The sequence below is a fragment of the Rhinatrema bivittatum genome, chromosome 11, assembly GCF_901001135.1.
Source record: "Rhinatrema bivittatum chromosome 11, aRhiBiv1.1, whole genome shotgun sequence".
Classification (NCBI taxonomy): Eukaryota; Metazoa; Chordata; class Amphibia; order Gymnophiona; family Rhinatrematidae; genus Rhinatrema; species Rhinatrema bivittatum.
The window spans coordinates 88,586,979-88,612,403 of NC_042625.1; the positions used below are offsets into that span (position 1 = coordinate 88,586,979).

The following is a 25,425-nucleotide window of genomic DNA, read 5'->3' on the forward strand; positions in this document are numbered from 1 at the left end:
TGGGGTGCGGCTGGGGCCTGGGCCGGCTCCCCTCTTGTTGTGTTTGCTCCGCTGTGGTGCTTGTGCCTGGGATGGCCAGCATCTTCAGGCTCAGAGACACAAGGTCTGAGAGCTTGTCTTTGCAGAAGAAATGCATCATGATTCAGTATGGTTCTGTTCACTGAGGGATTTCCCCTTCCTCCAGGGAATCTGGCTCTTCCTCCGTGCCCCCTAAGGGGAGGCTTTTGTCCGGAGGAGGCACATCTCGGGGAGGCCGAGAGGGGCCTGGAATTTGGTCCTTTGGTGGAGCATGTGGCTGTAGAATTCCACCCAGTAAAAGGTTCCTGGGTCTATATTGAACCCGGTGTTCCCAGAGGTCCCGCCTGAGGAGGGGCTGAGCCGGTGATAGAGAGGTATCTACTGGCAGAGGAAGGCCTTGTCCCGGTTCCCCCAGAGCCACCTCGCACTGTAGACACAGGGAAGTAGCCACTTCGTGTTGCGCAGCGGGCTTGTTTCTTGACCAGCGGTGCCATGATTTGTGCGCGTGGAGTCGTTCAAAACATCTGTGCATGTATATGCGTGCGCCAGGCTTAGTTTTGCGCGCCGGGTGCGCGGGATTCAAAAGATGTGCGCGCCGCTGTGCGCAAGGGCCTATTTGTGCGCCCGGTACCGTTGAGCGTGCCGCTATGCGCATCGCTGTGCACACAAGTAGTTTATGCGCCCGGCTCAGTTGTGAGGACAATATGGCGTTGGCGACTATGCGGGCAAGATGGCGGCCCCCCCAGGAGGGTCTCCACGTGGGAGGACCCTAGTGCCAGATCGGGGGTCTAGCCCAGACGGGGGCTGCTCAACCCGATTGAAGAGACTCTGGAAGGACGATCTGTGTGGCTATCTGAGCCTCGGAGACCAGAGTCTTTAAGAAAAGTTTTCTACCTTACCTCGTCTCTGCGCTTCCCGGTCTCGTGCCGGGCGGTCTCCAGCTGCAGGGCGAGAGGGAGATTACCTTCACCGCCACGCTGTGTATTGCACCCGCTGCCTCTCAGCCACTCCCGTTCCTGGGGGCTAAGTCCATGCCGGGAGCCGGCTACCGGACCGAGGCTTACCTCTGAGGGATCTCGGAAATCACCTCAGGAATTCTCGACTGGGGGAGGGACCCTTAGGTATCACCGCAGGAGAGCAGGGCTCCTCTGTAGAGGTAAGATTATTTCTTCTGTATTTTTGGAATTTTCTTTGGTTTGGATTTTCTAACGCTGTGTAAGCGTGTGTATAGTCCCGAACTGCTAAGGAGATGGAGAAATACTGAAGAGCAGAGCTTCCTGCATGGGTATATGTGGTGCTGACGTCAGATTGAAATCTGTTTCAGTCTCCAACTGCTATCAGGAGCACACTATACCCATTGGTCCTGAGTCCATCTGCTACACGCTAAGAAAGACACTTTTTTTCCCTTATTATTCTCAGTCTGCAGGTTTTGCACCTCCACCATGTGCTGGAAACAGAAATACTGAAAGACTGCAGGTGGCACCTCAGGTTATGTGGCAGTAAAACTGCCTCCATCTGCTGGAGGGGAGGCAAAACCCAGGAGTCTGGACTGATCTGGGCACGTACAGGGAAATTAATGATTAATAGTGTCAAATGCGGATGAAACATCGAGCATTAACAGTCACCCTTCTCTGTCTCACATAGCACAGAATCTAACAGATACCCACAAAGTTTCTGTACCAAACCCATTACGAAAGCCACTTTGATGATCTAATACCCAATACTCTTCTAGAAAATAATGTGTCCATTCCACTTTATCCAGCATTTTCACTAAAAAAAAAAAAAAAGGAAAGTCTGTAAATTAGGTGAAAGCTTTTAGGGTCTGCAGCAGCCTGGGTTGATATTTAATGACAGATTTACAATTGCTCCTTTCAAGGAAACTGGAACCACACCTACATATTAACAAGTTAGGTAAATAACAAATACATGTTCAAGGCTCTGAAGTACCCAAAGGGGCATGGAGCCGAAGAACCCGGAACTACTCTTAGATTTATAAACAACAATTTTTACTGAAAGGGTACGAAAAGTGCTCCAGCATACATTTGCATGCAAGTTGAATGTGAGGTGTAAGTTTGGTATCTTGTTATACAATATTCTGTAAGTGCTTCAGAATGAAATCATGCTTCTCCACTAGCCTTTTGACAATACCAAATAACTCGTGTGGCTCATTTAAGGAATTCCAAAATAGACTGAAAATTTTTTTTAATTTTCTTTTTTTTTTTTTTTTTTAGCAGCATGAAATGCAGATTTATATAAATTAAATGCTGCCTCAGAATTAGCAGTCCTTTGAGCATCTTGCTTAAGCCTGTGACGTTCACACGGTTTTCTTTTTTCTAAGTCGCATCAATTCAAAAGGTACACCCAAAGGCATGATTCAATCTTTTATAAATCAAAGATGCCTTCACAAACAAGTTAGTGACACTCGGACCTGGCTAACACCAGTGTTTAAAAAGGTTGACGCAGATTCATCTAGAATGGGGCGCTGTGTGTGACTCAGCAAGTTATCCCTCCATGTCTGAGAAAGGGACACCAATGAGTCAGCAGTGTAACCGAACACCGGTACTGCAAGCAGGTTTATTAAAAGCATTCTATTAATTTTAGGAGGCATTCGAGGTCTAGTAATAGCAGGGCAGTGCAGCACCAATAAAGATTCACCAGTACCCTTACCTGACTAGGATTGCCTGCTGCATTATGCTGTCATTCTAAATTATTTCTCCAAGGTGCCTAATCCCATCTGAACCTTCAGCCTCTGAAATGCATCTTTGTCCCAGATCAACGAAATTGCAAGCAGGCGATCCCCACTCCGTCAGCACAGCTTCTTGGCTCCTTTTCACTTTTGAAAAACAGATGGAAATAAAAACCCCTACAAACATCTTACCAAGATTTAATGTACATTTATTCTTAACACGTGGAACATATAGTATAAAGATTTCATACTGAATAAATGATATTCATTAAGCCAAAAAAGGAAAAAAGGGAGGAATTTACATCAAGTTTTTAGCTACATCTTCTGAAATACAAATATGCAGAATTCATCACTGAAAAATCTCCATTGTGTTTCTTCATCAGGAACTTCAACTGAACCTAGAACTTTTTCACACCTTGATTAGAAAGAAAAAACAGGAAAATAAAAACAAACTAGAAGTTGATTGGCTGCTGAGACAGCAATGACTTTATACACAGAGAGACCTGTACAGCATCCTCCGGGATGGGGGGAGAGGGGGGAATGGCTGGCAAGAGATTAAATAATCCTGTCTCGCTTCTGCAGGTCATCAACTCGTTAACTCATCATACTATAAGAGATGGTGGGAGAGGGGCAGAGGGGAACAAAACTGCAAGGGATCCGAGGGGGGTATGTGCAATGTACAACGTCATATATATATACACACGTGGCAGCTCGGGGGCTGCAGCTAGAAGGTTAAAACCAGTTATAAGAGGTGATCATATCTGGGGGGGCTGCTCGTACAATCCAGGAGGAAGAGAAAGAGGTCAGGGTGTTGTAGGTTCACATGATACTTTGGGGGAAAAGCCTTTTTTTTTTTTTATTTTATTCTCCTCAACATTAACTAAAAACATTTTTTTTAAAAACTACGGCTTGCTGATGCAGCGCTTTATCAAGGTGAAACGTTACAGGATGTTTACAGTTTAAGGTGTACAGCACAAAAGTTCTACACTACTCGTACAGGCCTCCGTCTGGACAAGGTCTGTTCACAACTGCTGACTTCTCGGTTCCTGCAGGATTGTGAATGTACAACAATAAACCACACAGTTCAGAAGTCACTTTTTTTTTTTTTTTTTGCCTTCAAAAGTTTACCATTAAAAAGTTATGAAAGTGACGCCCCCCCCCTCACTACAGTTAGCAGGGCAAGGCTGTGTGTGTGTGTGTGTGTGTGTTTTTTTTTCCCCAAATTCACTGTAAACGACACAGTAACTTTGGTTAAAATAAAAAAACAAAGTCTTCTATGTAGTCAGAACTTTTATCTATCTCCTCGGACGGGGGTTCGGGACAGACTTGTTTTGGGGAGGGGGGGAGGGGCTGGCAGGAGTTCTTACCAGAGGGAGAGAAACAGGACAGCGCAGGGCAGACAGTGGATTCTGAGGTGGTTTTGCATAAATAGAGGGCAACAGTCAGTTCTCCACTCACGCGTACGCACGCACACAGGGGGGGGGGTTTTTGTTGTGTTATTTTTTTTTTTTTTAGGCATCCCACGGCCGTCATGATTGGCCAATTAAAAAGAGTACATCACAAATCACTTGTGAAACCAGCGAGTTCATCAAAGGCGAGACAGAGATGTCCAACAGGCGCGACTCGTATAACGTGAACTCAGAGTGGTTCTCTTCCACCTTGGCCAGGGCGAGCAGGGCCCGGGCCGCCCGCCTCATCATGTCCGTGCTGGTTGGCTCAAAGGGGGCGTTCTGCATGTGTATCATGCTGGCTTGGCTCTGCTGGAACTGCGTGGCTGCCAGGCTGTCCTCCAAAAAGCCCAACAAGTTGCCAATGCTGCCCTTCTGCACGGCAATGGCCCTGGCTGCCAAGCTGTCGCCCTGCGCCAAGTTGGCCAGCAGTACCACGGCCATCTCTCGACACACATGGTTCTTTCTGTCGTTCAGAAAACGCACCAGGGTGCCGTACAGCTTCTCCAAACGACTGAAGGGAGGCGTGGCGAGAATCAAATCCACGTTGCTGTCCTGGATACTGAGTTTGCTGAGCGTTTCCAAGACCAGTCTCTGAGGGGAGAGGACAGCATTAGGCCCCAGTGTGAGAAAGGGATCCTGGGCTTCGGCTGACGGACACACCGCCCAGTGGAGGAGTCCGTCCAAGATGGGCAGACAAATGCTCTCTGGGTAGGGGGAGAGGTCCAGCTGGCCAGAAATGTTGGCCAGAGTAACTAGGGTGTTTTCCCGTAGCATCTCCAAGCAGTCCCACCACCACTCCACTTTGTTGCAGCTCACCCCCTGGTCTTGCTCCTCCTCCTTCTCGTAGGTCAGCGGCGCCTGTTTGCGCTCTGGATGCTTGTGGTGCAGCAGGATCAGTTTCCCAAGAATCAGCAGCAGGCCTGGATGTTTCGACATCTCAAAGTCATTGCCAGGCACAAAAGATAAACTCCTCATGATATTAGACACACAAACGCAGCGTTTGGCTAGAGAGTCCTGCCAGTCCAGTAAGGTGCACAGTGGGGTCTCGTCCTTGCTGTGAGGCTCGTCTTCCAGGATTTTAATGTTTCGATGCGTCTGTGCTGGACTAATACCAAATGGGAACTTGCTGCTTGCCTTGTTGGCTTCAGCATTTTTGACCCCCTCCTCCGTTAGTGAGCCCGGCCGTGCTGACAGCACATCATCAATAGTAGCAGTTATACTTTTCTCTACCGGGCCGTCCAATACGAGATTATCCTCCACTTTAACCGACAGGCTGGTTTTGACTGTTGAACACTTTTTTGAGGTGGTGTTGGGGGAAGCACGTTTGTGGACTATCAGCTCCAATTTGCTCTCAAAATGGGTTTGAATGTGCTCTGTGGTGTCTCCACCCCCTATCTGCCAGTGTAGCAAGCCACTGTCAAACTCCTGTACTCGTCCCAGCTTATTAGAGTAATCCACCACAAACGGGTCATTTTTCTGCACTATTTTCACAGGGAGTTTATCAAATTTACTAGCTTGTTTTAGATTTTCTTCACTGTCCTCTAAAGGTACTTTGTCCTTAATGGCAAATGCAACTTCCTCCTCCTCTTCCTCACAGTCAGGGCTAAGCTCCTCCACCTCATCTGGCTCCTGCTGCTGCTCTTCCTCCTCTATCTCCTCCTCCTCCGATACAGTGGGGCTTGGAATCGTGCTGAACCGGTCAGGATCCAGTAACGTTCTCTGGCCTGCATCTCCCACCTCATATTCCTTCAGAATCCCAAAGATCTCAATCAGGCAGCGGCGAAAGTACTCCACCAGGAGTTCCAGCAATCCTGGCAACTGCGAGGGAAGAGAGAGGAAGACATTGAAAAACAAATATACAGAAGATGCTGAACAAGAGCACTGCAAGAGACAAAAGGAACAGTGTGTGAGGAGAGCAAACAGAACATGGAAGTTAAAGGCAACACCAGACAGGAGGGGAAAAAGTGCGATTCGAAAACAAAGTACCAAAGCATGAAAAATGGAGAGAGAATGAAGAATGCAGAGAGACAGAATAAGAAGTCAGAACACAAAAGGGCAGCAAATTAAGTGAAATTAGTAAAAAAATAAAATAAAAATAAAAGCTTGTGATACCCTAATAGTAGGGCTAAGGACTACTAAAACTGTGCCCAAGGTGATACCAGAAGACTGCATCTTTTCCCCAACGCTAATGAATATTTTTAAAAAGTACCTTCACGATCAAAGAAACCTTTCTAGCAAGAAACTACATCACTTGCTTTCTGGAATTAAACAAACACAGAAAAAAGGCCAGCAAACAAGCTGAGGGCATTACTATTTTTCACGGACTGTTGCTGCAGTGTTTGAGAGCTATACTCCTGTCATCGGACCAAACTTTTATTTCTAGGTATCCAAACAGACTAAAACAGTACTCATGCTAGGTTATTCAAGATAGAATTAAGCAAGTAAGCAAGCAGAGCCAGCAAAGAAAATATGAAGCTGCTTGAGGCAGAAGACAATCCCTATATAAGCCTAGCTGCTGTGTAGCCTTGAGACCTTCACAATAAACATGGATTTTCCAACTGGCTATACAACTCAGTTACCTTATCACTACCACAAGTCAACAAATATTGGAAAGGGCTCATCCCTTAACTGATAAGCAAAATGCAAGAAAGGGCACTCCATGTGAGCCACACACTTCACAGCTCTCTACCTCAACACACATTGCTAAGGCCTACTAATGGGGTCCATCACCATATAAATCCAGTTCTCACTCTCTCGTAGAATATTTAACAGTAGCGCTATCATAGAACAGATAACAGATCAATCAACAGCCCTTGGGAGTCAAGACAGTCTGAACGGCGCAGAGCATCACCCTGGTATCTCTCACCTATGTGAACATATCTAATAGTACATACTGGATCCAGAAAACGGGTGTGTGTGGAAGGCATGTACTCACCTGGCTGAGGTTAAATGTCATGATACTGTTGTCATCATACAGTAAGATGTTAATGGTATCTAGGGCCCATGTGCTCTCAGCCAGAAGCCCTGATTTGAGTGACATCATCACCCTCCATGCTTCAGGGGTTCCTGAAAAAGAAACCGGATACTTTAAGCTCCCAAATCATCCCAAACAGCAAAATCTTCACACACAATTTCGAACACACATGCAGCTAGGACTATAGAAAAAGTCCTTTCTCTGCTTCTCTTTCAGGTGCTCCCATAGATACAAACAAAAAAAAAAAGTATTTTTTTATTTTTACACACACGATGTACATTGATTCTTAAACCAATCATTACCAATTCCACATATTCTGAAAATAACACCTATTTATATCATTTGAAGACTTGGATTAGCCGTACCTACCCTACACCATCTCATCCAGGGGGAAAGAAAACCCCACACTCCCTTGTTACGTAATCTACCCCGCTTCCTGTACCAGAAGCTTGCCCCTCTCACTGTTAGCCTACTTGCTTATCTCCATGTTAAAGCTACATTTCCTCTACATCCACCTATCCAAACTCACTGGGGCTCCAATCTGTTCCCCATCACTTTGGAAAGTAACTCAAGTGACAAGCAATACAGTCCCATATGCCTGGGTAAGATGAAAACTGGGGAATAGCCAAACAGCTGAGTGACATCGCCCAACAGTACTCACAAGAAACGAGTGTCCAGAGCTTTCTAGGAAATAGGATAGTAGAAGAGGCCTGGGTCCTTACCACTATACAAAACAAACCGCCTCCATCTACAATCTTAAGACCTTGTAGTGGATTGCTTCCTAGAAACCAGAAGCACTTGAGAAATGACCCGACAGCCATAAAACGGGTATTACTTTCCCCTCAATAGCCAGGTCATGAAGGCAAGACACTGGAGGTTACTGTGAAAAGCAAGGTTCTTTGGTTTTGCTATAGAGTTGGAAAAATCTCCAACTTGATTGGTTTTCCCCAACAGATAATTCCAAAGGATCCGAAACCAAATCTGTCCTAGCCAAGCAGTAGTTACGAAAAACCTCAGGGTAGTAGAGGGACAATTTATCAAGGTTTTTGCCAGTAGAAGTATCGGAGGATTTGCATAGAAGCATCCCTTTCCACAATGCAGGGAGAAGGCATCTGACACTAGTCAGCTTTCTGATCTCCTGCTGAAGTAGAATACCAGTACCTTCCTGTTCTGCGTTTCAGCATGACCTTTTTGTGGTGAGCTCCTGCATGCTACACTGCAACTCAGGAAACACTCATGAGGGCCTTACAGACAACACGCCTGGTCTGCCAAACGGCTTTAAAAGTCATCCCATGTAAGAGTCCAGCTCTACCATTTGATTGCTTCCTCATACAGGAAGCTAGACCCAAATCTTGCTTGTTCAAGTAGAATATGGCTACCTGATTGTTTTGACCAGGACAATTTGGTCACCTGATTTCTGAAAACCTTAAGAGCAAAGCATGTTACCCTTAGTTCCACAGGATTGATGGGAGGCCGCCTACATGAAGGGAGATTTCCAACTTAAGCAATTCCTGGTGCATACTGAGAGTCCATGCTCTTAAGAACATGCCATACTGGGTCAGACCAAGGGTCCATCAAGCCCAGCATCCTGTTTCCAACAGTGGCCAATCCAGGCCATAAGAACCTGGCAAGTACCCAAAAACTAAGTCTATTCCATGTTGCTGTTGCTAGTAATAACAGTTGCTATTTTCTAAGTCAACTTAATTAAAGGAGGTAATGGACTTCTCCAAGAACTTATCCAATCCTTTTTTAAACACAGTTACACTAACTGCACTAACCACATCCTCTGGCAACAAATTCCAGAGTTTAATTGTGCATTGAGTAAAAAAGAACTTTCTCCGATTAGTTTTAAATGTGCCATATGCTAACTTCAAGGAGTGCCCCCTAGTCTATTATCCGAAAGAGTAAATAACCGATTCACATCTACCCGTTCTAGACCTCTCATGATTTTAAACATCTCTATCATATCCCCCCTCAGCCATCTCTTCTCCAAGCTGAAAAGTCCTAACCTCTTTAGTCTTTCCTCAAAGGGGACTTGGGAGGGATTCCCAATAAGTATTATCTGTAGCTTAATATGGTTTGAGAGACCCACAAATGTCAGAAGTTACTACGAGCCAAGGTTTGCATAAAACCTCGGCCTTCTTCCAACAGGGCAATTGTCTGGACCAAAGACTATTACTGGCTGTAGACTACGGATCCAGTCGAAAGCCCATCCTCTGGTTTTGGCTGGGAAGTTGTGTGGGGCTCAGAGCTTCTAAGCCTTATGATGGTGAAGCCTAAATCTCTGTTATTTGCCCTATGCAGTAGAATTTAGAAAAAACTTTAATCTTGTAGAAAATTTATTGCCCAGGTATCTCCTGAGGGTGGAGATAGTATTAAACTGAAGCCTTAAATGGTGATCACTGAGGATTTTGGAAGCCTTTTTTTTTTTTTTTTTTACTATCTCTGATGAGACTTCTTCCAGTACAAGGCACATAGACTAAATAAATGGATGAAGACTGTATTTGGGCTTCTGCCTTTTCATTGTAGCTCAAGGCAAGTTACATCCAGGTACTATGGGCATTTCCCTATCCCTGGAGGGCTTACAATCTTAAGTTTGTACCTGAGTCAACGGAGGGTGAAGTGACTTGCCCAAGGTTAGAAGGAGTGGCGGTGGGACTTGTGCCCTGGCTTCCCTGGTTCTCAGCCCCCTGCTCTAAACACTAGGCTACTCCTCCACTCAGGTTAAGACACCCACAGCCATGAGAGTTTGTGTTCATCTATAACCAGAGAGACTCAAAACACATCATAAGCTTAGTGTATGAGACATACTTCTCACATCCCTTGCTTCGAGCCCATAGCTTGAATTCACCTCTATCTTTTTGAGGTAGGTGGTTTGCAAATCCTAGTGTCCTTTCCAAAACTGTATGCAACTGTTGGACCATGAGGGTCTGGTAAGATGCAATGCAGTCCTGAAGCCGATCTCAGGCCTGTCATTCATACTCGGGGAAAGAGGTGTATTTCTTAGACATCTGTGTTAGCGCAGATTCAATCACCACCAACTGGTATGGCAGTTGGGAACTACCCCAATCCCTCAGGTTCCTGGACACAATATTTAGTGTCTGCCTTCTTGTTAACAGGGAGTATAATTTGGGGGCTTCTCACATTCTACCTCAGAGATGGTGGACATTAACAATCTTTAAAGGCATTCAATTACTTGAGACAGTCAAAGCTGCCCTGAGCGGGAATAAAAAATAGTTTGTACAAGATCAGAAAGAAAATGGTTCTTGGAGACTTACTCCTTGCCTGTGGGAGAGAAGGGTCTGAGGGAAATTCAAGTGATAGGTTCTGAAGAGGAATTCTTTCCTTTGACGCAGAAGGACTCCCTTGAATATTCAAAACCATACTAGATAAACTAGAGAGTGTTTACGAGGTTGCGCTAATGCTCTACTCTAAGGGCATCAGAGTTGACCGTTAATCATCAAAAAAGGCTTCCCTTAGAATAGTTCGGCTACAGCTCGGCATCAACATCTAACTTTAATGCTCAAGGCAGGTCCAAAGGTGCTTTACTGCACTTGGGAGGCAGCAGTAGGTCAATCATGCGATACTCCAAGTGGAGCTGATGCACTCGCTCTTCATGTGCTGAGCAACCACATTGAGGAGGAACTTCTGGAGGCAAATCAAAGACTATCGAGCTGAAGGAGTCAATGAGGCTCAGCAGAAAGTCTGATCTTTGGGGGCGTGATGATCGCCAGGGACTGAAGCTGGCAGGAGGTACTTCCCTCCAATCACTTAACAGGGCAAAACAGCATATTCCAGAATCCCCCTGCTCTCAGCACCATGCAAAAGATCAGCACAGATATACTTTCTCCTTCAACAGGCCTTTAGCACTCTCTCTCCTCTGTTCCATGCTGAAGTGCTCAATCTTATACTCTGCACAAGCCGGGAGGACAAGACTGCTCTCACTTCTTGGGCCTCTGTAGGCTACAGAGCCAGAATGGATGCTTCCTTGTGCATTTTCAGTACTCTTTGCCACCAGTTCAGTAGACATTAACCTTTTCTTCATTTCTTCCAGATGAGACCATAGTCTTCTCTGGCGGAGCCGGATGGCCTTTGGAAACACTTTAGAGCAAGTGCTGCAGTATCATGATTTTATGCAGACACTTGTAGCAGGTCTTATGACGGTTGGCTATGGACATCTCTTGCCTGCATGCTGGACACTTCTATCATTGTCAGGGAAACAGACAAAATCTTAGGAAAAGAAAACTTTTAAAACAAAAAGAGTCCGAGCAGAGAAAGAGACTCCACAGCTGAGGCAGCTTGTCAGAATGTACAAAAATTTGGGGCCGACCAACAGGAAAGTTAAAACAAACAAACAAACCCAAAAACAACTTTAAAAATGTCACAAACCGTAACTGAAAACACTAAAATGAATGAAAAGCGCTACTAAGGAACACTTGTTCCCAAGAGTGAGAAAAAACACTCTGAATTAACTGCAGCAGTTAGAGAAAAAGCACGTGCGTTGCTGTTGGACTGCTTTGAGTGCAGAAAATGCAATGCATGACCGAGATGGGGGAGGAACCTTCAATTTTTCCCTACAAAGCTCTGGAAAGCTCTTCCGTGTTAGCACCACTGGATGACACCACCCAGCTGAGAGGCACTCCCAATTCACCTACTCTTCAGAGAAAACTAATGAACTGAAATTAAGCCAGAACATTAAGCGTGCCAACGCAGGACCCAGCCTGAATCCTGGGGAAGGAGGAATGAAACGGAGCAGCGGATGCAGCAGTTGCTTACCGATATCCTTCATGGTCAGCCGCCGCCTCGATTTCAGCACAGGCTGTGAAACCTCCACAGACCCAGGCGGAAAGGTGATGTCTCGTCTGATCAGAGGGGGCTGCACAGAAGGGGGAGTTATATGGGAAGCAGGGACAGGGGGTCCAGCCTTCTGCATCTTCATGCTCGAGTGCAGGAAGGGAGACTTGCTGGGCGAGGTGCGGTTCTCCAAAGGCCGGGGAATGGGGGCTGGGCTGGATACCTGAGGAATGTGATTCTGCATGCTAGGAGAGGTCTGGTAGGTGGATGGAGGCGGCCGTGTCATGGGAGGCACAGGGGCAGAGGGGCCGTAAGGAGGTTGACGGTTCACGTGGGCGGGCCACTGTCCTTCATGGTTCATCCTCTGATCTGAATGCAACATGTCATCTGTTCGCGTCACTCCATGGTACCCAGGCCCCTGGGGGGTGGTGCCAGGACCCTGTCTGTTGGCATAGTTGTAGCCCATTTCATTGCGTCCCTGCCACATGCTTCCTCCTTGCTGTGGTCCCTCCTGAGTTGACTGCATGGGACTGGCCATCATTTGAGGGGGCATAGCTTGCTGGGTGTTTGAGCCTGGGGGAGCAGAGACCCTGTCTCTGCCAAACTGGAATGGGAACTGGTTCTGGGGCCCTGTGGTTGGTCGCCGATCGGTGGCAGCCGAGTAAGTGTTGCTGTACTGGTTGTACATGTCCTGCTGTGGTGACGGCTGCGGGGTCTGGGGCTGGCTCGGCTGCTGGGTCTGAGCCGCAGGCTGCGCTTGTGGTGGCTGCTGCTGCTGCTGCTGCTGCTGCTGCCCCTGCCCGCTGCCGAATGGTACATTGTACAGATCCCCCTCATGTCGCTTGGCAGGGGGCCCATAAGTGCCATCAATTGGCCTTTTGTAGTTCTACAAGAAACACACAAGAGGCAAGTTAGTGTAGCAGCATTTTGGAAGCACCTACACCACCACCTGTGACTATGAGAGTTTGACACGGACATTTTTTTTAATTATTTTTTTGGAAACATCTGGTAAGCACAGTGCTGAGCTAGAGAAATGATGGAATGAGTGTACAGGGAAACTGTCCGGCTAGCTCTGTTTTTATTTGTAAATTTATACCTATGTTTTATGTTAAGAGCTTTGGATAAGGCAGCATATAAGAATTTTAAAATAATAAATACAAATAAAATGCACTGGGCTACTGTACACAAATGGAAGCAGCAAACCTGGATTAGGAAGCAGGTTCAGTTCCAGGACTGGTCAAGTGTCTTCCCTGCAAAAAAACTGCAGGGATCCTCTCAGACCAGGGAAATCTCCAATGAGGGCAAAAGGAAGACTTTAAAAAGTCAACGAGGATAAGCAGCCTCCTGCTAAGTCCTCATCACAGCAGGAGGTCAAATGGCTTTGCCAATTGCTTGGTGTTGTCCAACACAGAGGATCCAATAAAGGACGTCTGCTGCAGGGACTGCTATTCCGGTCCTTCCTCACATCTGCCTCAGACCGGCACTAACAAAATCAGACAGACCCGGGGGGAGAAGCTGATCAAGCAGCTTTGAGGAATTTATCACATAATAGTAGGGATGCGAATTCATGCATTTTGATTCAGCAGGTATGCATGCACCTTGCTGGCTTTGTAGTACACGCAGAAAGACGGATATTGTACGCACAACTCATTAAAAATACACACATAGTATCTGTTTTTCGCGTTACTAGAAAGTCAGCGAGGTACACGCATACCCGCCGAAACAGAAGAAAACACAAAAAAACACACATCCCTACCAAAATAATACTATACGGTAAAGTTCAACCCAGCCCAGCCTGACAAACTCCAACAATTAAGCAGTCTTCCACTCTTACATTTCCTAAAAGGACGTCAATAAGCCAGCAATGCAAACAGCAAAAGGCTGCAGGGGAAACAAAAAACTGGAGCCATTTTTTAAATTCTTCGCATTTACGGAGGAAGTAAAAAGATTCTCCGCATTTCCATGAACTCTGCTTTCTTCAATAGGCTCCTTGAGATCTGGGCAACTCACCTGCTGTGGCTGTTGGTACATTGCCGTCTGCTGACTGGGGAAGGGACTCGCAGAAGGCGTGCCCTGTGTGGGGAACTGAGTGCCGTATGACTCGTGCCTGTTAAAGGGGGGGGGAGAAGAAAAAAACGCGAGTTCAGACCGCAGTACCCAAGAAGCCCAGGGCACGCCTCACACGCTGCCTGCGCTCGACGGCATTCGCAGGCCTGTTACACCTCAGGACGCCCTTACCGTTGCTGCTGCTGTTGGGGGTAGCGGCTGGGAGAGTACATGCCCGACTCCGGGTTTGAGGACATCATGTTACCCTGGGCTGCTCCAGTTCCCATGTTGGTGTCCGTTCCCATTCCAGGCTCCGTTCTAAAACAAAAGCAAGAGGCTGACTCCGAGAACAGGGCATGGTGTATGCCAGGAAAGGACGGTATTTATTTATTTATTTATAGTTTTTTATATACCGCCGCTCATCAAAGATATCACGTCGGTGTACAATGAACAGGAACTTACGCCGGAGCGTTATACATTTAACAGGATTAAACAGGTATGGTGGAGAAGCGAGAGAAGGCAACTGTAACCGGGGCCACGGGGGGGTGTCAGCAGGCTCACCTCACTCGATCGTAAGGGCCTCCATATGGGTAGTGCTGCCGCTGTCCCATCCCCATGTTCCCCATCCCTGGTCCTGCAGCACGGTTGTAAGGGTCTCCTATTCCACTGTTTGAGCCTTGCCCAGAGGACAGGAACGGATCGCCTCCTGGAGCTGAGGGAAGAGGTCACGGATTAGTTATCAATCTATGTGCCGGCGGCCCTCGCATCTTTGGCTTCCCCTAGAAAACAAAAAAGGCTAACGGGACAGGAACCAAAGTTTTCAGAAATGGGAGAAAGCAGCAACCTTTGCAAACACGCCGTCGTACGGTCAAACAACAAGTGCGAAGTCGACACAAAAATAAGATACCACTAAAAGGTTAAAAAAGGCCATGCAGCCTTGTACTGACGAGGGCAGAGAGGGGAGTCAACTAGCGCAAAGCACCTTTCCTCATGCTGCCATAAGGATCCTTATTTGGCTCGTAGGGCATCCGTCCCATCAAGTCCGAGGTATTCATACCAGGCTGATACCCAGGGTTCGGTGTCATGGAGTTGCGTTTTGGGAACGTGGGGTCACTGCCGTCAGAAAACACATCCTGGAGGCCTACAGAGTTATTCCTGTTCCAGAAAATAGAAATTGTGTAGTTTTAGGTCAAAAGAAAAGCAGAGTCAACTGCTAAGTGAGCGAAAGGCAATCCCCCCATGCCTCACTCCCTTATTCTAGCAGAAAGGAAGGAGACCTGGCCTGCATGATTTATTCACCTTCTCCAATATCAACAACCCAAGCACAGGGAGGACACTCCACCTGTGGTAGGAACACTTTACCTAATGCCTGGCATAGGGGCCATCTGACTGTGCGGCGTAGACGCAGGAGTTGGTGGCTTCAGATCTCCTCCTTCTGCCATAGAGCTGCTCGTTGACTGAGGAGTCTGAGGACCCTGCATGGAACCTGATCCCGCTGCAAAGGAGAGGAAAGGTGTGAACAGCTAGAAGTCTAGGACTAAACTGCAAGGACCCCAGATGCAAACTTCAGGCAGCCTGGGTCACACTAAGCATTCCTGGCCCAGAGTCCCTCAACTCCCATGCAAAGCCATGAATGAAAAAAACCAAATCCTGCACAGATATACCAGCTTTCACAAGCACACCTTTGCCCAACAGCATGTCTGTCCTCCACAGCCAGCCAGATGGCTCTACGACAATGCAGTTATGCAGAAAAAAACAGATTCAGTTTGTGACCCTAAACGCCTCCTCCCTCAGGCTGGTCAGGAATCCCAGCCACATCTAAATGAAGGACCCAGGTTTCAGGGGAAGCCGGGATCCTAGCTAGCTGGAAAATGGTGCCACTGTCCGGTTCTGATACAGTTGGAAGAAAAACAGAATATAAATAAATACTACTCTGTTTCTTAGCCCCGGGTTTTTGCAAGTTTGGTACCTTACCTATCCTGCACGCTCCCAACCACAGCTCCATCTATTGGACCCAACTTCCTGTCCAAACCCTCATTTTGCTCACAATGTGAAGAAACACACAGTTCAATATGTAACTGTCATGTTGTGAGAATGTAGCCAATGCAATTATGGCTGTGATGATGATCAAACTTCCAAGCTAAGCACTGGTAGTTCAGACCGGATTCCTTGCAGTAGAAACTTGCAGAATATTTTTGCATAGTAAAACCCTAAGATTTAGTTTTTGCACCCACAGGTGTTCATATACCCAGATTACTTGCTGCGATCTATTTAAGCACACTTGGGACCATCATTCGGACCTATCACGCTGCTAACAGGAACGTGCAGAACTTACTAGCAACATAACGGAGGCCTGTAAGGAGCTTTTTCTTAGGATGCTCCTACGCATCCGAATCAGGAGTTCTACAGTTTAATAAAAGCTGATGAAATATTAACGGCAGCTCCTGCCCACTACCACAGTGGGCATTAATGGGTTAAGATATGCTTGCTGCAGCAAACAGAGAAAATTCTCATTTTTAGCTTCCCTCTTTTTGGATTTCAAACCTGAACTCAAGGCAGGTTACATCTGACTTTTCCAGAGGCTTACCCTGAGGCAACAGAAGCCGACGCAAGTTCACCAAGATCACAGGGAGCAGCTCTGGCTTCTCTGCTTAGAGCAGCAGGCTGAGAACCACTGGGGTCACACCTTCAGAGTGGGCGTAACCAGATATTCCCTGTTTTCACCCCCATAACCTCTCAGTTTTTTGTTTTGTTTTTTTTAAACTTTTGAGGTAGGCAGATTCATCCTCAACCGCTAATAGATTTAATACTCAGTCTTATTCAGGGTAAAGTTTGTTCCTGAAATCACATCCACCTATATTCTCCTATTTGAAATATTTTATCTAGTTTTATGCCACTCTTCTAGTCATACGTGGGGACTAATCTTGTCTGGCTGGCTATGTCCCGCTTTCTTAGCTTCACCTGAGTTTTCAAACAATTTCAGTGTCACAAACCTGAATCCCAATCAAGATAACCCACCCAAGGAGAAGCAGCTTCCCCAGAAAGCCATGGACGGGGAGACAGCACTCGAGAATTCCATAATAAATCATTAGATTGAACTTTTTTTTTTTTTAGATCCTGGTTATGTGACATTCCAAAGAATGAAATGGTGAATTGTGTTCTACTCTCATATATATATATTTAAAAAATAGGTCTGACACCTCCCCCCCCCCCCCAACAGAAATCACCAGGAAATGTAAGAATAGCAGAAACGTGAGTCAGTGCCTAAAGCAACTCTCCCTGTTGTGTCAGTCTCATCTCAAAGGCCTTGCTACCTTGCTGAACTCTTACTGCAGGGGTAGGCAACTCCCATCCACAAGTGCATCAAACCAGTCAGGTTTTCAAGATAGCCACAAGGAATATTCATGAGATGCAATTGCTTGCACTATATTTATTTAAAATCTTTTATACACCGCCTATACAATTTGTGTAGGTCTAAGCAGGTCACCTTCACTACATGGAACTACATCCCATGCGTTATTCATTGTGGCATTGCCAACCTCTGCCTTACTGGATGCCCTCCAATTCTAGGCATCAGGTCCCTTGCACTTCCCTGCTCTCCAAGACCCAGCGGCTGATGACTCATTTCTGCAATTCACTGCAATTCTTAAGGTCACCAAGGGGTCATATTTGTTTACACCGTACCTTCCTGGCACCCTGTCTGCCCCCGTCTTCCCACCCTCCCTCCTGATTTTGGCTGTGTAACAGCAGTGGAGTAAATCCTGGCCCAGGCATTTCATTCACAACCTCTCCTCCACACCCGCCTTTCCAATTCATTAGCACCAGGGCTCAGCCCTCTGGGGAACAAAGTGTTCCCCGGGCCACTGACATCAGCAGGAAGATGCTGGCCGAGACGTTCCCAGCACGGCTGCCATCGCAGCTCATCCCTACCACCCACCCCCCCCCCGGCGGATTTACAAACACTTGGAAGGCTGCCAGCCACACACTGGTGAATTAAAGCCACCGCAGACTTGCTCTCTGGGGAATGCAATACAATACCACTGCTTTTCTCTGGGGGAGGGCTGGCGGCATTTACACCCTCCAGCCAAAACTGCTTTTCCATGGTGTTGCCACCATCCAGCCTCCAGCCCTCAGCAACACTGCTCAACAACGGAGGGTGTTCGAGTCCCAGGCTACGTCAGTTCCATATGCAAACCTAGCCGGGGTATGATGGCGGCTCACCACAGGAGGGGAAGAGCTTGCACAGCAGTGTGCCACAGTACTAGAGTTTGACATAGTCGCTGAGATTCCCCGACGGGTTCTGAAGTCAGTTTATGCCTAGAGATACAGAAGCTGCCTCCTAGTTGTGAACACCCACTTTAGGTAACTGTTCGGTTCACTTCCATGAGAGCCCAAAATGCAGGCAACGCACCAACATCAAGCGCGATTACAGCACGAACTGCTTCGGAAATAGGGAGGAGCCAGGACCACAAGGAAAAGGATCCCGCGATTGTACCAGCACACAGAGATCACGGTAAAAAAAAAACAGCACGAGGCAGTTATCTCGAGAGGCTCCACGCATTCCCACCACACTCACCAGGAGAAGGCGGCTGGATTTTCGGTTGGGACTTCTTGGAGTCAGCAGCAGCAAAGATGTCGGGGGGAGGATCCTCGCCCCTCTCAATTTTGCATTCGAAGGCGTAGAGACACTGGATGTACTGTTTCTTTAAGGAGCTGGCCGCGCTGCTGGATGTGCCCACGTTCAAGTTGGTAGCCAGCTCTCTCCATTTTTTGTTTTTGTTAACCTGCCCAAATGCACAAAGCAAACGGATCACAAAATAATCAGTCTGCCCCTTGGAGGACATAAAAGATTTGCTGTAATGGGTCAGACTAAAGGTCAATCAAGCCCAGCATCCTGTTTCCAACAATGGCCAATCCAGGTCCCAAGCGTCTGACAGGATCCCAAGGGGTAGATAAGATCCCCAGGGAGAAGCAGGACATTTCCCCAAGTCCACCTTGATAATTGTTTATGGACGTTTCCTCCAAGAACTTGTTCAAAGCCTTTTTTTTTTTCTTTAAACGCAACTACATTAACAGCCTTTATCACGTCCTCTAGCAACAAATTCCAGTAAAAGGGGCGTGCATTCATTTTGGCAGTACGCACGTACCTCTTCGATTGTGTAGTGCACATGGGGGAAAAAAAACCGGATATGTGCATAACTCATTAAAAAATGCACGATTATCCGTTTGTTTTTTGCGTGTACTATAAAGTTGGCGATGTACGCACATGTGCCAAAATGGATGAAATGAATGCACTCCCTAGTACTTAATTTGTGTAGAGTAAAAAAATATTTTCTATTTGTTTTAAATGTACTAAACTTTGTTGTGGGCCGCCCCCGCCCCCCCATCTTTGTCCTTTTTGATAGAGTAAACCACCAATTTGCGTTTACCTGTTCTACGCCACTCATTTTATAGACCTCTATCATATCTCCTCTCAGCTGCCGCTGATAGCTTTTCCTCACACAGGAATCATTTCATCCCCTTTTATCATCTTGGGCGCCCTTTCTCTGTACCTTTTCTAATTCTGCTACATCTTTCTTGAGATGTGGTGACCAGAACTGCACACAGTACTCACGATGAGGTCACACCATTATGATACTCTCCGTTTTATTCTCCGTTCCTTTCCTAATAATCCCAAGCATTCTGTCTGCTTTCTTGGCTGCTGCTGCTGCACACTGAGCAGACACCTAGATCCCATTCCCGAATAGCGATTCAATATGGAACCTTGCATTTTTTTTTAGGTATGATTTGAGTTACTCTTTCCTCAGTGCATCACTTTGCACTTGTCCACACTAAAATTTCATTTGCTATTTGCATGCTCTCTTGCAATTTATAACTTTGAATAATTGTGTGTCATCAGCAGATTTGATCACTTCACTTGTTCCCATTTCCAGGTCATTTATAAATGTATTAAAGAGCAGCAGTCCCAGAACAGATCCCTGGGGCACGCCACTATTCACCTCTCTCCATTGGGAACATTTTCCATTTAGCCCTACTGTTTTCTCTCTTTTAATCAGTTCCCAACCCACAATAGGGAACTGCCCCCTATCCCATGACTTTTTAATTTCTTGAAGTGTTTGAGGGATTTTGTAAAACAATTTCTGAAAATCCAGAATCAGTAAGTTTTAAAATTAGAATTACAGATTAGGCAAAGACAATTGTTCATGGAGCCAAAAATGCATGGGGGAAGTCTGAACAGCAACTCTGAGAAGGCTGAGGGAGGTGAGGCTGAACTCCGTTCTCCAGGCGCCTGCATCCGCAGAAAGTAAAGCTGGCAGCCACATTGCCACCCACAGTTTAGGAAGGTGTGCTGGGAGGCAGCTGCCCCTTTTCAAGGCAATGCAGTTTAGACACAATTTACCCCAAACGATGGCATGCACCGAGCTTTCTGGGACACTCGCGGTTCTCCAGGAACAGAGTGAAAATGGAACCAGCACTTACATTTTACAGTTTAAGTGAATGCGGCACACGGAGTGACAAAAGGTCAAGTATTGCTGATCCAGCTTAATAGATCAAGCCAGAGAGAGCGCAGATAAGTCTTAATGATGCAGGGAGAACACAAGGCATTTGCACAAAAAGTGTCTGCAAGTGGTGGTGGTTCATGAATACCTCGACAGGAATGAACCTCACTCGTCAGGGTATGTTAAGTATAACCTCAGTCTCTCAAACGTACTGCAAAAGGTTTTGGTCTGACTCCCTCTGCTGGACATGGGACATAACCCATCGTCTGGACTGATCCTGGTACGTACAGGGAATGTACTGCTAGTGCTCTTTTCAGTACTTGCATCGGGCCAAACAGAACCTCCTTGTGGAGCTCATAGGAAGCTCTTTGCAACAACCCAAGTACTGAAAAGGGCACATCCAGGTACGCCTTGGGGAGTTTTTTTTAATCAGGCCGGTGGCTCACAATGCAATTGGGATTATTTCTGTAGTTTCCTCCATGTTTTCTTGATCTCTGATCGCATTTCTAAGTACTTCGAGATCTTCTCTCTCACCTGTGTCAATCCTCCAATGTCCTTCACAGAAACATAAAGCCTGTACAGATCTAGGGGTTTCCTTCCTACAGCAGGGAGGTTGGTCATGCCCATGGTTTTCTCTTCTGTGAAGGACAGGTAACGGTCCACCCACATCTTCCTCTCTGGCTCAACCCCCAGCTCATACAGCTTGGTGATTTTTTCGTTGGTGGTGGTGGAAGAACTAGCTTTCTGTAACAAAAAAAAAAAAAAAAAAAAAGCAGCATGTTAGGTGTGGCAAAATGGGGGCCTTTGTGCATGCTGCAGATTATTTACAGACACCCTCCTTTTCCTTGCAATCCTTGAACTCACAGGCAGGTGGCAGCCTAATTCTTGTTGTGCTCTACAGTTTCAGGGAGCCAGGACTAAACAGGGTTAACGTGCTACAAACCTGAAAATGAGGCTTGGAATGTATACTACCCAGTCTCTATAAGATGTAAGGTTGCAACATTCTGCATTGTGATTAGTCAGAAAGCTAACTCCTTGGGTTATCATTGCTTACATACAGTACCAGTTCTAGCGAGGACTAGCCCAGAACTCACTAGAACTCTCCAGATCTGTGCCAACAGGTCCTGTCCCAGCTCCATACATCCATCAGGAATCTCTCCAAGTACTGGCCAAGTGTAGTGTCAACTATAGGAATTCTTGTTTTAGATGTTGGCTGTTTGCAAGTTACATATTTTTTTCTGTTCACTTTGTTAGCTCTGTTTCTGTGACTGATGATTTAAACAATTAATATTCCGCTGATCCACAAATCTCAGTGGATTACAAGTAACATACCTAAAAATACTTAGCAGCAATAATATATCATGAAACAGCATTTGATATATCCTATAAAATACTTAAATGCATTTATTTTACAAAAAACAGATGGGGGGGGGGGGCAGTGAAGTAGAAAAGTTATCTGCATTTTTTTCTCTAATTTCACTAAGCCAAAGTCTCTGGATTTTTATGAAGGAATACTTGGAGGGTGCAGGTGAGCAAGGTAGTCCTAAAATAGTATACTTCTCTAGATAGCATATGGGAAAAAAAAAACAAAAAACCCCAAATGTCACATGTTTAATGAGTAGAATTTTTTTTTTTGGCCCAGCTATGGCATCATTTTATTCCTATCCACTTAATAGCAACTCACATAAATATATCCCAGCAATTTCTGCATATTTGGTTTATAGGTGCATTTCTAGCAAAATGTATGAAGAGTACTTGCCCAGAAACAAGTGGGAACCCAGTTGGTGAGCAGGTTATCTGCACAATAGCACATGTGCAGGTGAGCCTGAGCAGTGCTTGGCAGGATCCTTCAAGTGTACATAGGGTTAAATCCAGTGTGGGTTTTAGGGGGTAATGGTGAAGGTGTTAGAAGGTATATCATATGTTTATTGATTTTAAAGTCAACTATGAACTACTACAATGCCTGGGCTATCGAAAAGGAAAAATACAAAACCTAGCCAGCCAGAAAATAAAACATGGCTGGGAAGCTTCCTATAGGGCAACTGTCCTGGAGATTTAAAAAGTTAAAGCTAGTCAAAACACAGACATATATATACAAAAAGATAGGAGCTATAAAACGTATTCTAGTCCCTTATACATAAAAGTGCAGAGGAATAAGGCTCTGCTTTTCAAGTGACCACAAAAAAAACAAAAACAAAAAAAAACAACAAAAAACACAACCCTACTCTGCCAAGGTTTCATGGTTTATCATGTAACCTTTTGTACTTCTCATGTGGTACACAGCAAAGGAAAATTAGTTCTTACCTGCTAATTTTCATTCCTGTAATACCATAGATCAGTCTAGACAAGTGGGTTTATGCATCCCTGCAAGCACAGATGGAGGCAGAGAACAAAAACTTTGAGGCACTGCCTCATAAGCGCGAGTGCCACCTGCAGTCCCTCAGTATTGACCATGAACCCAAGCCAAGATCAGAAATCATTTCCCTCTCCCAGGGCAAACTAAACCCCAGGGTTGGATTCCCCTGAACTGGAGACCTACAAAAAACACCATTCTGTCAACAAAAAACTTAACTGTTGCAATTAGCAAGGAAAACTCTTCCATATCGAACAGATAAGTACCAGGAAAATTCAGTTTATGGCAGTAGCACCAGGGCAAGTCTCTGGACTGATCTGTGGTATTACAGGAATGAAGATAAATTTGTTTTTACCCGCTATCCTTTCCAGGCAAGTGGGATGTACCAAAGCAACCCTACACGGGGCGGGAACCCGAAAGACCCGCTCTCAACACACTTTCACCGAAAGTCGCATCGTCCTGCGCTTAAAATCCAAATCAGTTGTGCTTGGTGAAAGTATAAGAGAGGACCATACTGCGGCCCTACAGATCGAGGAGTTACCAACTGACGCTCTGCCCAAGAGGCTGCTTGTGCTCTAGTTGAATGTGCTTTAAGACCAGTGGGGATGTGGCGACCCTTACAAACATACATAGGCTGAACAAATAGCCCCCTTCAACCAATGGGCAAAAGTAGCTTTAAACACTTTCTCCCCTTTCTTCACACCACAAAGAGATGGTCTGATCACCTAAAAGAATTTGTGACCTTCAAATAATGCAACAGGGCGCACTGAACATCCAGAAAGTGGAGCTCTCTACCCTCCACAGAACAGAGACCACCTCCAGGAAACCTGGCAACTCAACTGATTCACATGAAAGGCAGAAACCACTTTCGATAGAAATGAAGGCACCATATGCAAGGACACTGTTAGAAATATGCAAGAAAGGATCGCAGCAAGAGAGCCTGAAGCTCCGAAACCCATCTGGCTGAACAAACTACCACCGGAAAAACTGTCTTCAACATAAGGTCCTTCAAGGAAGCTCACCCCAAAGGCTCAAAAGGGGCCTCAGAGGATTTGCAAGACTAAGGTTCCAAACCGGAGACACCTTTCGAACCAAAAGGTCTCATATGCTTCACCCTCCTGATGACATTGGGATGAGAGGCCAAAAGTTTGCCCCGCACCTTGTCCCTCAGACAAGGCAGAAACCTGGACATGGAGTGAACTGTAAGCCAAACCCTTTGATAAGCACTGCCGCAGAAAAGGATAGAATATGCGGAACGGATGCCACCAGAGGATCCAGCCACTGCTGAACATACCAGGACTCAAAAACTTTCCATCCCCGACATAAGCCATGGAAGTAGAAGGCCATCTAGCCTGAAGAAGAGTAGGAATTACTGGCTCAGAGTATCCCTTCATGCACAATCACCACCTCTCAAAAGCCAAGCCGCGAGACAAAAGTGATTCTCTCAATCTGAAAATATGGGACCTTGTTGCAGTAACCCGACAGATGAGCCAGCTGCAGAGGTTCATCCACCGATAGATGCACCAGATACATGAACAATGGACGACATGGCCACTCTGGAGCTACCAGTACCACTGACCCTGGATGCGCTTCATTGTGTGTAGCACAGGGAAACATACAGAAAAATCCCCGTTGGCCAGGGACACACCAGAGCATCCAGTCCTACTGAACCGACCCACTCTTCTATGTCTGAAAAATCTTGCCGTCTTCGCATTGGCCCGCGTGACCATGAGATCCAGCCATCCAGCACAAATGTGATTCCAGGCTTCCGGGGACAGCTACCACTCCCCGGGATCCAACTGCTGCCTACTTAGGAAATCTGCCTGCACGTTGTCAACTCCCGCTATGTGAGAAGCTGCAATTCCCTCTAGATGATGTTCCATCCACAAAACAATAGCTGAGCTTCCCGAGTCACAGTGGGACTTTGTTTCTCCTTGATGGTTGATGTACGCCATTGTTATCACATTGTCCGAACACCCAAACCATGCGACCTTGGATCAGAGTCCAGACTCCTGGGATGTACCTAAGCTCCCTATTTAGGGCAGGACCTGGAGAGTCCCACTCACAAAACACTCTTACCAAAAGAGACTATGGATCCCCTATATCCAGACGATAGTGTCTTGCAAAAGTATGCAGCGACTTCCAAGTCACTACTCTGCAAATTTCCTGCGGCAAAACTAGCTGAGCCTCTGCCCATGAAGCCGCCTGAGAACACGTAGAGTGGGTTCTCAAACCTTCAGGAACCTGATGCCCCTTGATTATGTACATTGATCCAATGGCCTCCTTGAGCCACCACGCAATGATAGCATTGGAAGCCTGAGAACCTTTCTTCAAACTGCTCCACAAAACAAATTTATTTATTTATTTTTTTTATATACCGACATTCGATCTCAATCAAGATATCACACCGGTTTACATTCAGGTACTGTAGGTATTTCTCTGTCCCCAGAGGGCTTACAATCTAAGTTTTTGTACCTGAGGCAATGGAGGGTAAAGTGACTTGCCCGAGGTCACAAGGAGCGACAGCAGGATTTGAACCCTGGTTTCCTGGTTCATAGTCCACTGCTCTAACCACTAGGCTATTCCAAGGTCCGATCTCCTGA

General features: G+C 46.2%; 1 protein-coding gene across 1 annotated transcript in view; it reads right to left on the bottom strand.

The window, feature by feature from the left end:
* Positions 1–3,520: 3,520 nt before the first annotated feature.
* ARID1A (AT-rich interaction domain 1A) overlaps positions 3,521–25,425 on the bottom strand; it is an 86,956-nt gene continuing 65,051 nt past the window's right edge. The window contains exons 11-20 of the mRNA XM_029619245.1: positions 21,004–21,213; positions 18,546–18,753; positions 15,332–15,464; positions 14,952–15,124; positions 14,531–14,681; positions 14,162–14,287; positions 13,934–14,030; positions 11,906–12,809; positions 7,091–7,221; positions 3,521–5,973 (exon numbers count right to left, since the gene is read on the bottom strand). Of these exons, the coding sequence (XP_029475105.1) occupies positions 4,234–5,973; positions 7,091–7,221; positions 11,906–12,809; positions 13,934–14,030; positions 14,162–14,287; positions 14,531–14,681; positions 14,952–15,124; positions 15,332–15,464; positions 18,546–18,753; positions 21,004–21,213 (3,873 nt within the window). The 3' untranslated portion in view covers positions 3,521–4,233. The remainder of the gene's footprint in view (positions 5,974–7,090; positions 7,222–11,905; positions 12,810–13,933; positions 14,031–14,161; positions 14,288–14,530; positions 14,682–14,951; positions 15,125–15,331; positions 15,465–18,545; positions 18,754–21,003; positions 21,214–25,425) is intronic.